Raw genomic sequence first — 17163 nt, 5'->3', positions numbered from 1 at the left:
TGTCCTGTGTGCGCTCATTTGAAAAGTGCCTTACTAAGTGCACTGAAGTTGATGGTACTACGTTCGAACACTTGCTCTTAATTGGAAAAGTAGAGTAGTGTTCGCCTCGAACTATGGTCACAATAGCGCGTCGAGTAGTCCCCTGTTCGATGTGTCAGAGGAATACAACATTGGGAATGGGGTTTCGGATTAAAAGTTATGGAACAGTGGTCTCTCCTACCCTTGCAGCATTGAGGTGGGTACCACGCTCCACTGGATATTCAAACGCCATTGTCTAGTACGAGACGATTGTATTCACATTTCTATATCTCGCATCACACAGCCACATGTGGCGAAACGAAGAAAATGTTTCTGACACAGCGAAAGTAGATTTTGCCGTAAAATCGTAATCTGTCATAAAGGACGGCAGTTCCCATTGAAAGTTTGAAAATTTTCCCCTGCCACCCATGCACAGGGTGGTGATTGGGGGGGGGGGGGGATGGAGTGGGATGTCCTCCACCGAGACAAACAAATTATGATCACAACTTTATTTTTGATCCAATGTGCAGTTTTCGAGATATTTCAATTTATTCATCTTTCCCGCGGAACATCTGTGAAATCTGCAAGGTATGAGCGAGACCTGGTACTGACGGATGTAAAGCTTCGAGGAAGAATCGTGAGAGTGCTTAGGAAGCTCAACCGTATATACCCGCATTGTAGCTCACCGTGTTCGGTCAGAGGGCTGGCTACCCTCAGTAATAAAAAAAGAAAAAGAGAAAAATAATAAAAATAAAAAAAACTGAGTCAAGCATTCAGCGACAAACTCGATGGGATGTTATGTGACGTCTTTCCCTGCCAAGTAATGAGAACAATGACGACCAAAATGAACACAAAGGAAAAAAAATTTTTGATAGAGCCCTTGCTCAAGAAATGCAAAGGTCATGTGTTCGAGTCCCATTCCTCCACAAAGCTTTCATCTGTCAGGAAGCTTCATATCAGCGCACACTCCGCGGCAGCGTAAAATATTCACTATGAATCCACGATGAGTCCAACATCCTGCTTGCAATTTTCTATAGAAGCGTAGTTTTCGACAACGCGTTACTGTTATATGATGCAAATTTTGTGTCACGAGAAATGTAGCATTCATTTCGATAGCAGGACAGCTGCTGATCAACAACACCATTTTCGCCAGAACTATGGTTATTATTCTCCTATTTTTATAAACGTATTGTTTTTGTTTAGTAAGTTCTCCTGGCTATGTGTTCTGTACAATTTTTTTGCAAATAAAACTTCTAGAAAAGCGTCCAGTTGTATATTTGGGAGACGCTTCAAGATATGAAAACAGACAACAAATTTACGAGATAAATAGTTTTGTTAAAAACACATTTGTAAACTGAGGGTAGGAAACTACTTTTTATTTTTTTTCGTTGTGGTTACTCGTAAAGTTTTCGCGTGTCAGCATGATTTAAATCCCATTTACAGAAGATGCCCATTCAATCCAAAAGTATAGCTGGTAAAAACCAGCATACTCGTCATCATTGATTTAATATTGGGACAGGAACGCAACAAGAATATAAAACCAACATTGTAGCGTTGTAACGTCATTTAATATGCTTACACTGTACAGTTTTATGGGGACTTATGACCGCAGCAGTTGAGTCCCATAGTGCTCAGAGCCATTTACAGTTTTATGAAACATTCGTTACTTAACTATTCTATACTCTACTAATTATTTTATAGATCAGTCCTTAATGAACATATGTATGTGTGTGTGTGTGTGTGTGTGTGTGTGTGTGTGTGTGTGTGTGTGTGTGTGTGTGTATTTGTAATGTTCGATCACGTTTGTGTGAATGAGTCTGTGTGTACTTACACATAGTTAACATTGTCCCGCTGTAATAAGTCACTTTTTATGCTACATTTATATCTCAGTCTTAATGATGTCGAACGCACCGTAGGTTATTGTCAACTTGTTAATGCATTCCAGAAAAGTGGTTACATAACAGAGCTGGAAAGTAATTTTAGAAAAATTTTGAGTTACTGTGAGGTCATTGTAATTTGTAAACCAAAGCTGGGATCCTTAAAAGACATCGTAGTCGCCGTTGACTGTATAAAATATTTGTTACTATTGCAATTTCGGCCTTATGGCCATTTTCAAGTAACACTGCAAAGTTACCTTGTTACAGTTTGTAGTCTTCCAGTTTCGTGTGGTTCTTTTAAGAAATATCATATGACTGTGAATCCAAACCGTGAGAAGTTAATCAAAGCTGGATTGTTGGTGACTAGGGGAAGCGGATGAGGTTCCAGGAGCGTCGCCGCCTGGACGACTCGGCGGGAACATCTGGCTCCGGCGGAGACCACATACCAGCGAATCCTCTGTCGGGCACGCACTTGGCGTTGACGGGCCAGTCGCAGATGCCTTCTGCCTTGTTGTAGTGCAGCCCGCTGGGACATTCGAACGTGACCGGCTTCCCGTGGTCGCACATGCAGAAGCGGCTGCAGTTGAAAGCGTGCGGCAGTTGGATCACCAGAGTGTCGTCGCCGTTGTACTTGGGACAGCCGCCGACCGCGGGGCACTCCGTGCTTTCTTGCGGCTTCACTGGGACGACGTCGACCGGCGCGGGAACTGTGCTGGAGGGCTCGCGCGTGAAGATGACGGTCTGGGCGCCGGGCGGCTCTGCCTTGTCCGGCGTCGCCTCGGGTTGGGGCGTGGCGCGCGTAAAGACCGTCGACTTGACGGGGGCCGGCGTGGTGACGGAGCAGCCCGCGGCCGCCGGCCAGTCGCACACCTTGAGCACCGCGTTGAAGTGCAGCCCGCTGGGGCACACCACCATGGTAGGCTCGGTGGAGACGCACTCGTAGAAGACGGAGCAGTTCCTGTCGTCACGCAGGAAGGTTATCGAGCCCGAGCCGGAGAACGTAGAGCAGCTGCCGACGGGTGAACCGAGGGCAACGCTCGTCGTCAGAACTAGCCAGAGGCTGGCTACGATGAAACCTGAAACAAGCAGTGACGGCATGAGCGGAATACGTTCTCACTATCTAACGAATGCACGGTATCAAAGTTTCCTTAGTGGTCCACGACGTAAGAACAGTAAAAAGATTTGATGCTCGCCGCGAAAGAATGGGTTTTATTCCCGACTTTAATGTTTTGGCCACAGTAGATCCGCGGTTGGCCAGTGTTGGCAAGTGTGCTTCCCCCCACATCTTAAGCCCCCGGGAGCCTTCGACTATTTCTGCCCTTTTTTATTTTCTTTTGTTCACGTTGACTGAAGTTTAGTCCCTACACCGTTTACCTCTTCTGACGTCCCACCAGTCTACGGGATCTTATTTATTATTGTTTCATCACAGCAGCTAATTGACTTTTGTGGTTGGTGAGCGGGAGGATGGGCATGGGTGGCTATACCCCTCTTCGCTGATGAGTCCCAATGGCCTCCATCTCCCCCTACGTACACAAGCATTTTGCATTCACTTTGTATCTCCTGCAACAGCTCTAATCCCTAAGCATCATTTCTGTCCTAAATACCTGCATCATACCATTTGAAAATGCCATGGAATACGATCAGATGGCCTTTTTCACTAGATGGCGACACTACCTTTCAGAGTTCTTTTATCTGATCAAAGCACTGACGACGTAGTTCAGGGCATCACATGAAACGTGCTCGCAGAGCAAGCTGAGCCCAGCAGGTTGCGAGCACGGCGAACAGCGAGTAAGGTACCCCCACCACCGGCGCAGGGCCGAGAAACGAAAAGTGGGGCGGGGGGGGGGGGGAGGCGAATGGAGAGTAGAGTGGGGGACACAACAGCTGCGGGGGGGGGGAGGCGAATGGAGAGTCGAGTGGGGGACACAACAGCTGCCGTCGCATTTTCGTCACAAGGCTCAAATCCGGGACCAGTTGCATGGAAATGAAAACAGGAAATAGTACTGCTACAAATGAAACAAATAAACAAAAATACACACTTGTCACTTTATATAATTATCGTTTACTTCTACATTTTTATTACTTTATTTTGTCAGCTGTTGTATTAAAAAGACGTAATTCAAGTGTAAGGTTCACTGTTCTTTTGAACTTCTTCCCTTTTACAGTTTCATCTGTGCCCAGAGGAGTAACTCTTCTTGAGCACTGCAGACTGCGACCAGACAGTGAGTTCCTCAGCCTCGTCATCTTGCTTTTCATTGCAGAGACCAGTTGCTCGCAAGTAAACGTGGAACCGAACACTGATTATTATTGTTGTAGCCAGCTGTTTGTGGGAAAGACGAAATCTATGCTTAGGGAAGTGTTTATAGAATTTCAAGGTGTCTTCTTTGTACTTTTTACACTCTCTGTCATACTGCAAGTCAATAATTTCTAGTAGCAGTTCGGGACGAATCTCTTCAATATTCACTGAATATGGAGAGGAGAACAGATCAAAATCACTTTCTAATGCCGTCAGATCTTCAAAACGTCTCTCAAATTCTTCCTTAAGGCTACTAAAAATGTGAATACCGTTGATAGTCTTTGTCAGCAACAGCATCTTGCACGAGCGACGATTTAGGAAAATGACCTGGATTTCCTTTTACCAGCTGCCATCTGACGAACCTGTCGATCTGTGTACAAAGCAAAGATTCCTTGCACAGAGGCCTGAGGTGATTTGCATGGCCGAGTCACCGCTGTTGCTACTAGATGGCACAGCTGTCAAAAACTCACGCTCCCATACCCCACACTTGGTGCTTCTCTCGTCTTGTCACGACTGCTCGGAGCGCGCACATTTCCCTCACTCCCCACTACGCCGCAGCTTCTCTGTTCGCGAGTAAGAGCGTGAGCAGACGCGAGTGCTTACCCTTAAATTACGCGAGTTGTCAAGCCATCCAGGCGTTCATTGCTTTGTGCTCCGTACAAACTAATCCATCTTGCAAGGTGGAAATTACAAGCAGTTTACAATTACTGATAACTGCTGATGTCATGACACTAATACACAACGGCCATTAAAATTGCAACACCACGAAGATAACGTGCTACAGACGCGAAATTTAACCAACAGGAAGAAGATGCTGTGATATGCAAATGATTAGCTTTTCAGAGCATTCACACAAGGTTGGCGCCGGTGGCGACAGCTACAACCTGCTGACATGAGGAACGTTTCCAACCGATTTCTCGTACACAAACAGCAGTTGACCGGCGTTGCCTGGTGAAACGTTGTGAAGCCTCGTGTAAGGAGGAGAAATGCATACCATCACGTTTCCGACTTTGATAAAGGTCGGATTGTAGCCTATCGCGATTGCGTTTTATCGTATCGCGACATTGCTGCTCGCGTTGGTCGAGAGCCAATGACTGTTAGCAGAATATGGAATCGGTGGGTTCGGGAGGGTAACACGGAACGCCGTGCTGGATCCCAACGGCCTCGTATCACTAGCACTCGAGATGACAGGCATCTTATCCGCATGGTTGTAAAGGATCGTGCAGCCACGTGTCGATCCCTTGCATGGGGGCTTAACAAAAATATTAATGCAAATAATTTTAATTTTTTTTTTGCTTTAGTAGCTGTCTGTCCGATTACGAAGTCTCGTAACGGTTTGCCCTGACTAGTATTATTACGCTATCTGACTGCATAGAACAATAACAAGGAATGAAATGGAAATTTTCATTAACACAATTAATTAATTAAGTCCCCAGCAACTATAAAACCTACGAGACCAAAGCACAAGTGTAACTGTTCTGTGTGTGGAAGTATGACTCAACGTACGCATCTGGCACGGTTCTTCTTCAATAACACAAGAATTTTTAAATAACATTTATACTGAATTAATTAAAGAAAATAGAAATACCATAATTACTCAAGAAAACCAGAATTACACTCTAATACAATAACACAAGCCAGATGCTTTGTTGACTGAACCTGTAATGACGCATTATTTAACATGGAAATAATGAAAAATAAATCAAGTTTCGTTACCTTCATATATTGACCAAAATCACTCTAATCATTACAATATATCTCCACACCGACTCGCTATTACCACATCTCAACAAGAACCTTTCAGTATCACATCTCAGAAAGCACACCCTACTAGCACATCTCAACACGAACTGACTACTACGAGTCCTCGACAAGCACTGCCCACTACGACATCTCAATAATCACTGCCCGTGGAGGCGGCGGAACAATGCTCTCTAGCGATCTCTGGCGCTGTGGCTCAGTGTAGCCACCTTTCATATGCCCTTCCTCCACGGCTAGAATTTGATGGTATTTTTGCCAGCATTGGTGGTGAAAATACCACCAAATTCGTCAAAAAAATACAGACAAAAATAAAAAATAATATTAATACGTAAATATCATATAACTAGATAAAATTTTGGCTTTGCACTGACCTTTCAATAACCTAATATATAAAATACAGTAAGCAATACAAATTCTTTCATACATGTGACTTTACATAACAGTTTACACAAGTATTATGTGGTTAAACAGTTCAATCAATAGCGTCAGCAATGACGAATATGTGCAGGTAAGAGTCTCATAACTTTTCACAAACAGTAGTACACAAAAAATCAGTTTATACAAATATTCACATAAACGCTTTCCATAGCCCAAGAATAAGCAGTTGACAGTTCCAGCAGTAGCACCCAGCAATGGTCAACAGGTGCAAATACCAATAAGTAACATTTTTTCAATAGAAGCAGTCCATCAGTGGCACCCGCAATGTTGATCAGGTGCACACAGCAACAGGTGACTTCATTTCAGTAGAAGCAATCCATCAGTGGCACCCAGCAATGTTGAGTAGGTGCAGACACCAACAAGTAACACCATTTCAGTAGAAGCAGTCCATTAGTGGCACCAGCAATGTTGATCAGGTGCACACAGCAACAGGTGACTTCATTTCAGTAGAAGCAATCCATCAGTGGCACCCAGCAATGTTGAGCAGGTGCAGACATCAACAGGTGACATCTTTTCAGTAGAAACAGTCCATCAGTGGCACCCAGCAATGTTGAGTAGGTGCAGACACCAACAAGTAACACCATTTCAGTAGAAGCAGTCCATTAGTGGCACCCAGCAATGTTGAGCAGGTGCAGACATCAACAGGTGACATCTTTTCAGTAGAAACAGTCCATCAGTGGCACCCAGCAATGTTGAGTAGGTGCAGACACCAACAAGTAACACCATTTCAGTAGAAGCAGTCCATTAGTGGCACCAGCAATGTTGATCAGGTGCACACAGCAACAGGTGACTTCATTTCAGTAGAAGCAATCCATCAGTGGCACCCAGCAATGTTGAGTAGGTACACACAGCAACAAGTCACATTTCTCAGCAGAAGCAGTTCCATAAAATCTAGTATCACTGATCACACTGTTCATCAGAGTTTATAAGCAGAAATTAAACATGTCCTAGTGGCACCAATCATGTAGAGAAGGTACAAGTAACAGTGCATAATTTTTTCACAATCACTGATCACACAGTTCATCAGCAGAAATTAAACATGTCCTTGTGGCACCAATCATGTAGAAAAAGTGCAAGTAACAGTCCATACTATTCACCATAACTACTGAGACAGTTCAGTCATGAACAATAGTTTGAATGCACATACAATTTCTTTAACAAATTATTATCAATGCTCTTACACTAAACATACAAATCATAATAAACACACAAATGATATCAGGTAATTGTCACATTAACTATTACAGTACACAATAACAGTTAACCTATAATATTTATGGGTGTCAGTGCAAGCCACAACAAACAAGTGAAATAATATTTAGGAGATAGGTTGGGATCACTTCTCTGGGATTATAAAAGGAAAACACACAAAACACACTCATCTTTCATCCACATTAGTGCTACTGTGTAATTGAATAGTGTTAACTGTGTAAATGCAATTCTGTCGAAATTTTATGTTCATTATGTGTATCAAGTAGTAGTGGCAGCAATGTATAACAGTCAATAATAGTTAGTCAACCTCATAGTCATCATGTCTAGACCAATGTTTGCCAAGCCAGATCAAATTGTACTGTTGCTGAACAACTGTCAGTGAGCCAAGATATGCAAATACTTCCTCTCTTCAAAAAAAAGTGTATACTGCTTAGTGATTTGACAAAGTGTGTGTGTAGACAATCTTCCTTCTACTTGAGTGTTCTAGTCTGCCATCTTTATCCTCCTTGTTCCATATGGACCAACAAAAAAAAATATGCTCCTCATTTACTATACCTCTTATCCACCAAAACTCCAATAATCATCAACTTAATCTCAATACTTCACTAATACCTTTTCAATACGTCGATCATCAATATCATTTATCTTACCTTTTGTCCACGAAAACTCCAATAATCATCTACTTCACCTAATCTCAATACCTCAATAATACGTCGATACATATAAACCTCAGCACCAATATCATTTCACTTCCATAACAACTCTTTCCTCTAGTCAGTCTCCTCGAACAAGTACAGACAAAATCCTAGTGCAACTTCAATTCATCATCCCATACAATCCGAAGACACAGTGTCCACACACAACCTCTGTGTAATCCATCTGACCCAAATTTTCTACTCATTATAAATTATAAGATACATTTTGGTTCCTTGTCCATCATTAAATAAAAGAAATGCATACATGACCTCTAACAGACCTTAGTTCGAATAACTCTCAGTAATTAAGTACGATTATGGAGTGTGAATGATCATAACATTTCACAGTGTGTACACCACTTCAAGAATCATAGCAGAAGCAAACATGTGGAGTATTTTTTGTGTCAATTGTCACTTCCTATTTCAATTGCTCACGAAAATGCAGTGTAATACTGTCAATGGTCTAAACCTAGTTTTGGTCTGTCATGTCGTTAGCTTCCTTCCTATTAGCATAAATTTATACAGCTTCCATAAAACCTCAGCTCATGTGACTTCTATGACTTTCTTTTACTAATGTCGTTCGTCGAATTATAGCAGTTCATTTTCTTATCTTAAAAATATAAGGCACTGAGCGTAAGTAAAACATGCAATAGCGAGTAAATATACCAGTAGAGAACAGAATGTCAACAAGTGGATGCAGCACAATCCCTATAACAAGGCTCTGCCAAGCGAACAATCTACAATTAATACCATAGTGTAACCTAAACTCTATAGTTGTACACAGTATATCAGCATTTCTATATACTGAATTGAAGAGTAGTTATGACAACAAAACAGAAATGTGTAAATATGCAATCCATAAGCAAGGCAGCAAATATGTTATCTATCATAATAAACAGGTCATTAGCATCATATCAGCATAAGCAAATAAATGTTTATATGTAATCTTAATAAGTAAACATGAAGGCGCAAGCAGATAAATCACAAAGTATAACTTACATATCTAACCACATTAGCACAATTAATCAGGTGACAATTATAATTTAAATAAATAAGCACAGCAGGCACATAATAAAAAAATATATCATTAGTGAAAAAGCATAGCAGCCAAGCGATGCATAATATATACAAATAACAACCCTGTTCATTAGTCAATCATTGTCAAAATCAGTTAATGTGCGCAAGCACGTCGCTTCACAAGTAAATTCATAGAACATGAAATTTAGCACAAGGTATGAATCACGTAATCGCAAGCAGCAAATTACGTCTAAAGTACGTACCTAAGTGGAATTATGTTACCTGAAAAATAAACTCAATTAATCGTTACCTTTTTAGTTTATTAGTTTCATCTTCGAAATTACATTCTTCCTGAAATTTTCTCAATAGTAAGTCCTCTTAACGTCGGACACACACAGAATTTACCTGAAGGTCTTAAATATTTTACACACCGTATCCTGAAAAATACTGAACGTTAATAACATAAATTTTGAAGTCATTATAGCTTTATACTGAATTTAGTCGGAGAAATTAGACTGTGTATTTGTTTACGTCTGTCAGTGCATTCGCACTGAGCGCTCGATCAGCTGTAGGCGCGTGACGTAGGAAGGTAATTGTTTGCGGTCAACGACTGCCTTGTGCGGCGCGCAGACTGACTGTTGCTTTGAGTATGTGCCGCCGCCAAACACAGCGCGGTATCCTTGTACTCTCTCCATGTTTACGTAAACTGTTGGTTTCTCACAAGTATGTCATTCCACAAAAATTTTTACGTTAGATATGTGACGTATTCCCTTAGAGCGCCGAGTTTTAAGAGTTTCTACTTCAACAGTGTTATCATGAATAATTTTGCGAACTCTATATGGACCGTTATAAAGCAGAAAAAATTTGCGACATAAGCTTTTTCCTTTATGAGACAAACGATGAGATTTAATTAACACCTTCTGACCAACTGACAAGATTTTTAAACGACCAGGACGTTTAGCTGATTTCTCTCTTCTAGCAGCCGCAGATGCAATATTTTGTAGAGCCAGGTTGACAACTTCAGAATGCCGCAGTTTCCGTGAAGGCGGAAAAGAAACGATTTCAGAAATGCGATTTATCGGTGCTTTATTTTTTAATATCAGTATAGGCGGTAAAGAAGTTGAATCATTAGGAAGTTCATTCAGAATGTTTTGAAAAAGATGAAGATACTGATCCCACGTTCTGTGATTCTGATGACAATAAAGACGACACAATTTATTGATTTCCTTCATCCATCTCTCTGAAGCATTAGATTGAGGGTGAAAAAGTGAAATGAAGATTGGTTTAATTTTACGACGCCGTAGAGTACGAAGCCAAATTTTAGAGCGAAACTGTGATCCATTATCTGATATAACCTTATCAACATGACCAACTACTTTAAGAAGATGTTTGATGAAAGCGTTAGATACTGAACGAGCTGTTGCTTTGCGTAACGGTGTAAAACACACATATTTTGATGTCAGTTCCACTGCTACGAAAATGTACGCAAAACCATTAGTAGAACGAACCACTGGACCGAACAAATCGACTGCAGCCATCTCCTTTAATTTCGCTGGAATGATAGGAAACAACGGTGCTCTGTGAGAAACTGTTGGCGGCTTAGCCTTTTGACATAATTTGCATTTGGCAAGAACAGATCGAATACGTTTTTCCATATTACTGAAGTAGCAATTTTCTCGTAATTTATAAAAGCATTTTCTGGGACCAAAATGTGCATAACTGAAATGTGTAAACGAGGTGTGGCCAAATCATCCAATCTAACAAAGCGTCTAAGAAAATTACAGACACAAAGGAAACTACGAACATCACGTTTTGTGGTAGGAACAGCATAATTACGAATAGCGTCTAGTTTCTCTGGATCAGGGAGAATACCTTCTGTAGAAACAATGTGACCGAGAAATTTCACCTGAGAACGACCTAATTCAGATTTTTCCAAGTTCACTGTAATGCCAACTCTTGTAAAAATACGTAATAATGAATCCAAAATTTTGTTATGCTCACTCCAAGAACGTTTAGCAATAAGAATGTCGTCAACATATGAAGTAATATTGTCACGAAGATAAACAGGTAAAATTTTTTTTTAAACTACGAATGAATGCTGCTAAAGGTACAGTAAGTCCAAACGGTAATTTCCGAAATCTCTGGGTAAAACAGTCAAATCCGGTTAATCTTTACCTACTGTCTAGATAGATTGATAGTAGAAGAGTTGTTTTTATAGATACAAAGAATAGTGAAAGAGTAGGCAGCGGTGCAGAAAACTAAAAGGGAAATAGCACCACTACAGCTCGGGGCCCTGTGAGCGCTACGGCACATATTCACTTAGTGTAGTGAATCCCCTGAGGACTTTTATAGCTGCACATAAATTTCAGTTTGTGACTCAGTGGCAAATATGGCGGAAGTGCGCACGTAAATCGATCCAACCATGAACATGGACGTATGTCATTCCTAGAATTGCAAAAGATCTTAAATTTCCGAACAGTCAAGAAGTGTTTACAGTCAAAGCTTCCGCCTCGCGGCGACAAAGACCTACCGCGTCTGTCCCAGTCCCAATGTCGATTATTGTCAAGTTCGCGCGCCTGGCGCTCTCTTGTTGCATCCCGTAAATGAAACAAATTATTTTCTTCAAACCCCTCTGGTATCTGTGATTCTAAATTTCTTCTGCTGTCTTTTCCTACGATTTCGCCTTCAATTTGTTTGACTTGCTTTCGTAATGCCTCAACTTCCCTTTTAACGCGTTCATTAAATTTTCCCTGATTTTCAACATGCTTATTTATGTTCTGGTACTCTTCGGTTTCTGCAAATGGTAATGGAGCTGTATCATCTGAATTTCTATCCCCATTTAAACTAAGACTTGTCAATTTATCTGAAATCTCCTCAACTCTTTCCGATAAGTCACCTATTTTTTCTTTCTGTTTATTTACGTCTTCCGTAAGTGTCGCGACTCGGGTTTCAGTGTTGACACATTTGGTAGTTAACTGTTCATATTGTTGTGTTAGATTATTTATTCTGTCATTTGGTACGGATTCCTCGATTCTCTCAAATATTTCTTCCTTATCGTGTGCACGTTGTAAATTTAATTCTGAAAATTTTTGTACTATCACGCGATCTCTTTCTTCCTGTTCTCTATCCTGTTCCCTTAGTCTAATCTCTACTGCAATTAATCTATTATTGTGAGCATTCAAAATCGGTTGTACTTCTTCTCTGATTTCTTTCTTTAATTCATCTTTCATGTTTTTGAAACAAGTCCCTATTCGTGAATCTAACCGTGTTTCCATTGTTCCCATCTCAGTTCTAATTGTTCCTATCTCAGTTTTAATTGTTCCTATTTGTGATCCCTGTGAGTCTAACCGTGTTCCCATTGTTCCCATCTCAGTTTTAAATTCAGATCGAAAATTTAATATTACACTCATCAACTGCTCCATATTAACTTGTTCGAAATTCCTTTCGCTCCTAACATTTCCCGCGAAACCAGTTTCCTTCATCATAGCTGTAAAGCTATCTGAATTCGATACTATTCCAGAATCTTCTGTCGTTAATCTCGGATTCTGTGAATTTTCTGATTGAGAAAAATTTTGAAATGGTTCCGGACTATTTTCCCGACTTATTACATTGTTTTCCACTTCATTATTCAACATACTGTTCTCTTGTGTTGGCGAGTTCGCCATGTCAACAATTTCGTCATTCTGACTATCCATCATTTTTGCCTTTTTCATTGATCGCGTGATCATTTACAAAATATACAAAACTCGTCACTATAAAAAAATTACACACAATGACACTATATCTCCAACAATATCATTCACACGAAATGCTTCCCTCAATCACGATCATCGAACAATTGAAATAATTGCACTAAATTGTCAAACCCATAGACAAGACAACAAAAATTAAATTTTAAAGAATACCATTAGAAAAATGCCAATTACCAAATCTACACATGCAATATAGACTACAATTACTAAATTACAAATTACTATAACAATCCTACTGTCTACTATTTCTACAATCAGAAGAATTCCAAGGGACGATCCGAAGCAGTGGTCGCCACGTGCATGGGGGCTTAACAAAAATATTAATGCAAATAATTTTAATTTTTTTTTGCTTTAGTAGCTGTCTGTCCGATTACGAAGTCTCGTAACGGTTTGCCCTGACTAGTATTATTACGCTATCTGACTGCATAGAACAATAACAAGGAATGAAATGGAAATTTTCATTAACACAATTAATTAATTAAGTCCCCAGCAACTATAAAACCTACGAGACCAAAGCACAAGTGTAACTGTTCTGTGTGTGGAAGTATGACTCAACGTACGCATCTGGCACGGTTCTTCTTCAATAACACAAGAATTTTTAAATAACATTTATACTGAATTAATTAAAGAAAATAGAAATACCATAATTACTCAAGAAAACCAGAATTACACTCTAATACATTAACACAAGCCAGATGCTTTGTTGACTGAACCTGTAATGACGCATTATTTAACATGGAAATAATGAAAAATAAATCAAGTTTCGTTACCTTCATATATTGACCAAAATCACTCTAATCATTACAATATATCTCCACACCGACTCGCTATTACCACATCTCAACAAGAACCTTTCAGTATCACATCTCAGAAAGCACACCCTACTAGCACATCTCAACACGAACTGACTACTACGAGTCCTCGACAAGCACTGCCCACTACGACATCTCAATAATCACTGCCCGTGGAGGCGGCGGAACAATGCTCTCTAGCGATCTCTGGCGCTGTGGCTCAGTGTAGCCACCTTTCACCCTGAGTGAACATATGGGGACGTTTGCAAGACAACAACCATCTGCACGAACATTTCGACGACTATCAGCTCGGAGACCATGGCTGCGGTTACCCTTGACGCTGCATCATAGACAGGAGCGCCTGCGATGGTGTACTCGACGACGAACCTAGGTGCACGAATGGCAAAACGTCATTTTTTCGGATGAATCCAGGTTGTGTTTACAGCATCATGATGGTCGCATTCGTGTTTGGCGCCATCGCGGTGAACGCACATTGGAAGCGTGTATTCGTCAACGCCATACTGGCGTATCACCCGGCGTGCTGGTATGGAGTGCCATTGGTTACACGTCTCGGTCACCTCTTGTTCACATTGACGGCACTTTGAACAGTGGACGTTACATTTCAGATGTGTTACGACCCGTGGCTCTACCCTTCATTCGATCCCTGCGAAACCCTACATTTCAGCAGGATAATGCACGACCGCATGTTGCAGGTCCTGTAAGGGCCTTTCTGGATATAGAAAATGTTCGACTGCTGCCCTAGCCAGGACATTCTCCAGATCTCTCACCAATTGAAAACGTCTGGTCAATGGTGACCGAGTAACTGGCTCGTCACAATACGCCAGTCACTACTCTTGATAAACTGTGCTATTTTGTTGAACCTGCATGGGCAACTGTACCTGTACACGGCATCCAAGCTCTGTTTGACTCAATGCCCAGGCGTATCAAGGCCGTTATTGCGGCCAGAGGTGGTTGTTCTGGGTACTGATTTCTCAGAATCTATACGCCCAAATTGTGTGAAAATGTAATCACAAGTCAGTTCTAGTATAATATATTTGTCCAATGAATACCCGTTTATCATGTGCATTTCTTCTTAGTGTAGCAATTTTAATGGCCAGTAGTGTAATTTGCTTCAACGGATTCTTCACTCTGCAGTAGAACGTACTGCTCTCTTAAACTGGCTGTAGCGCATGTACCGGAGCTGTTAGATAATGGGCGCTTGAGCTGCGTGTATTGGAGCCTCATCTACTAAATTGTCCGGGGATATGGCATAACAATTGAGTCACCTTGATTTTTGTTGCAACATCAGACACGTAAGCAAATTACACCATCGATGTTCGTATGCTATTAAATAAGAAAAGTAATTTCGTTCATTTTGTTGTGCACCTAACTGAAGAAAGTATGCTGAACACTATGATATAGCATTTTGGAAGAGTCAAACTCTATCGGTATGGAGCACAATATTTTACCTTCCTCTCTGAGTATCAAAACACCCTTATGTAAGCAAGAAATATGTAACCGTAAAAGTTAATAACGAGAGACTTATAACTGTGTTACAGAACAGTGCTGAAGGATACGTGTATAGCAACTAGTGTACATTTATGTTGTATGTTGTTATTCACATAAACTAAAACAACTAACGCAAGTATTTAGTGTAACATGTCAAAAGTAGGCCTGAAAATCGATTACAATAGAACTAATATAACGTAAAACTAGACTGTAAAAGAAACAGCATACATTAACAATGAAGTCACAGATCCAGTTGAAGGCTTTTGGTGCTGAGGGCAGCTGGAGAGAATCCCTCGAGTTACAGGAATGGAAATGGAAAAGTGACTGATGGTGACTCAAAGTACTTGTAAACAAATAAATTTTTCTATGCAAGATTTAGATGTGTATCAAGGAGAAAAGTTACGGTTAGTTTGTATTGAGATTTTGACGTGTGGACGTTAGGGATCCGTTATTTCAACAAAACTCAATAAAATAAGAGAGATCAGCGTAAGATGGAGAGGTATATACTGGAGACAAGAAAATTTTCAAATGTGTGAGACATGGTGTGGGACTGTAGGAGATAATTATAATTGCAATGGAAAGTAAATGGATGTTGACAAGACACGTAGACAATAGAATGTGTAGTCGATATAGTCAATATGTCCAATATTGGCTTCAAGGATGAGGAATACCGAGAGGATGACGTAATGGAAGGTAGTTCGTCAACATTAGAAAACGTACATTATGGACGTAGAAGCGTACAACTGAAAACTGTTATGGATGAGGAAATCTGGAAGAAGCCTAATGATAACGGACGCTGTTTCTTTTCGCTAGAAACTCACCTGGAGTGGATGGTTTGTCGTTAAAGTAGAGCTGATAAGTTAAAATCAATATCTTGCACAAGTGATTTTGGCTTAAATAATTTTCTTACAGCATTATTTTCTTAGACAGTATGTAGATGATCACAACTGAAATAATCTCTTGTAATACTTTCGAATGTATAAACACAAGATTTCATTGTATCAGTATTACTCACAGTATAGTCTTGCAGGTATCGTATTCATCATGAATGAAGTACATTATTGGATTTAATCCAGACTGTTCAGATAACTGTCTAAATCTTATTCTGTAGCCTCTCCATTTCGATAGGTTTTTCGGATTTACTGTATATCACCTACCATTTTTGGTTATTTCGTGAACATGAAGCATAAATAATGAACGTCTGTAATTTTCGTGTAACTTATAAAACAACTTTGCGATTTTATTTAACAATTTGACGATGTCAAGAATATCATGAACTTGATGAATGTAAATTATTTAATTATGACATGACACATAATATTAACTTAAAAAAAAACATTTCAGTAGATCGAGGGAAGCCTTACCTCTCATTGCTTGTTCGTATCTGCTCTCGGGCTGCTGAATACGCTTCAGAGACAATTAACAGATCGCAAACTACTGGTTGGTAGAACTGTCTTATATAGTGCTATGAGGTTGATAGCGCCGATATAAAACCAATTAACTGAGCCCTCTTGAGATTATCGTTTGAAGTGGACTACTGAGAAGTGATGAAGTGTTTTCAACTACGCATACCCTTGGTGCGCATTTTTTTTTTTTAACAGAGGGGCTTCTATAGTTCCATTTGCCAATGCTGTTCTTCGTATCTTGCAAGAGATACGTTTGGAGAGCTTTATTTGCTCAGATAACTCGAGAGTCATTTCCTGATAACTGATTTGGATGTTCCTATGTTCTAAGAAATATCTAAGCATCTATCACGATAACGATGTGGTACCTGTTCATTTCTCATTCTGGTGCTCG

At 40.3% G+C, this 17163-nt stretch overlaps 1 protein-coding gene across 1 annotated transcript; it reads right to left on the bottom strand.

Annotated features, from left to right (window-relative positions):
* Window positions 1-1736: 1736 nt before the first annotated feature.
* Window positions 1737-16811, bottom strand: LOC126251696 (probable chitinase 10). Its single transcript, XM_049952284.1, has 2 exons — window positions 16731-16811; window positions 1737-2971 (listed from the first exon to the last, which is right to left on the bottom strand). The coding sequence occupies exons 1-2, from the start codon at window positions 16735-16737 to the stop codon at window positions 2259-2261; spliced, it is 720 nt and encodes a 239-aa protein (XP_049808241.1). The 5' UTR covers window positions 16738-16811; the 3' UTR covers window positions 1737-2258.
* Window positions 16812-17163: the final 352 nt, after the last annotated feature.

This window comes from Schistocerca nitens, chromosome 4, assembly GCF_023898315.1.
Source record: "Schistocerca nitens isolate TAMUIC-IGC-003100 chromosome 4, iqSchNite1.1, whole genome shotgun sequence".
In the NCBI taxonomy this organism is placed as follows: domain Eukaryota; kingdom Metazoa; phylum Arthropoda; class Insecta; order Orthoptera; family Acrididae; genus Schistocerca; species Schistocerca nitens.
The sequence above is the reverse complement of the archived record's forward strand: the minus strand, read 5'-3'. Positions and strand labels throughout refer to the sequence as shown.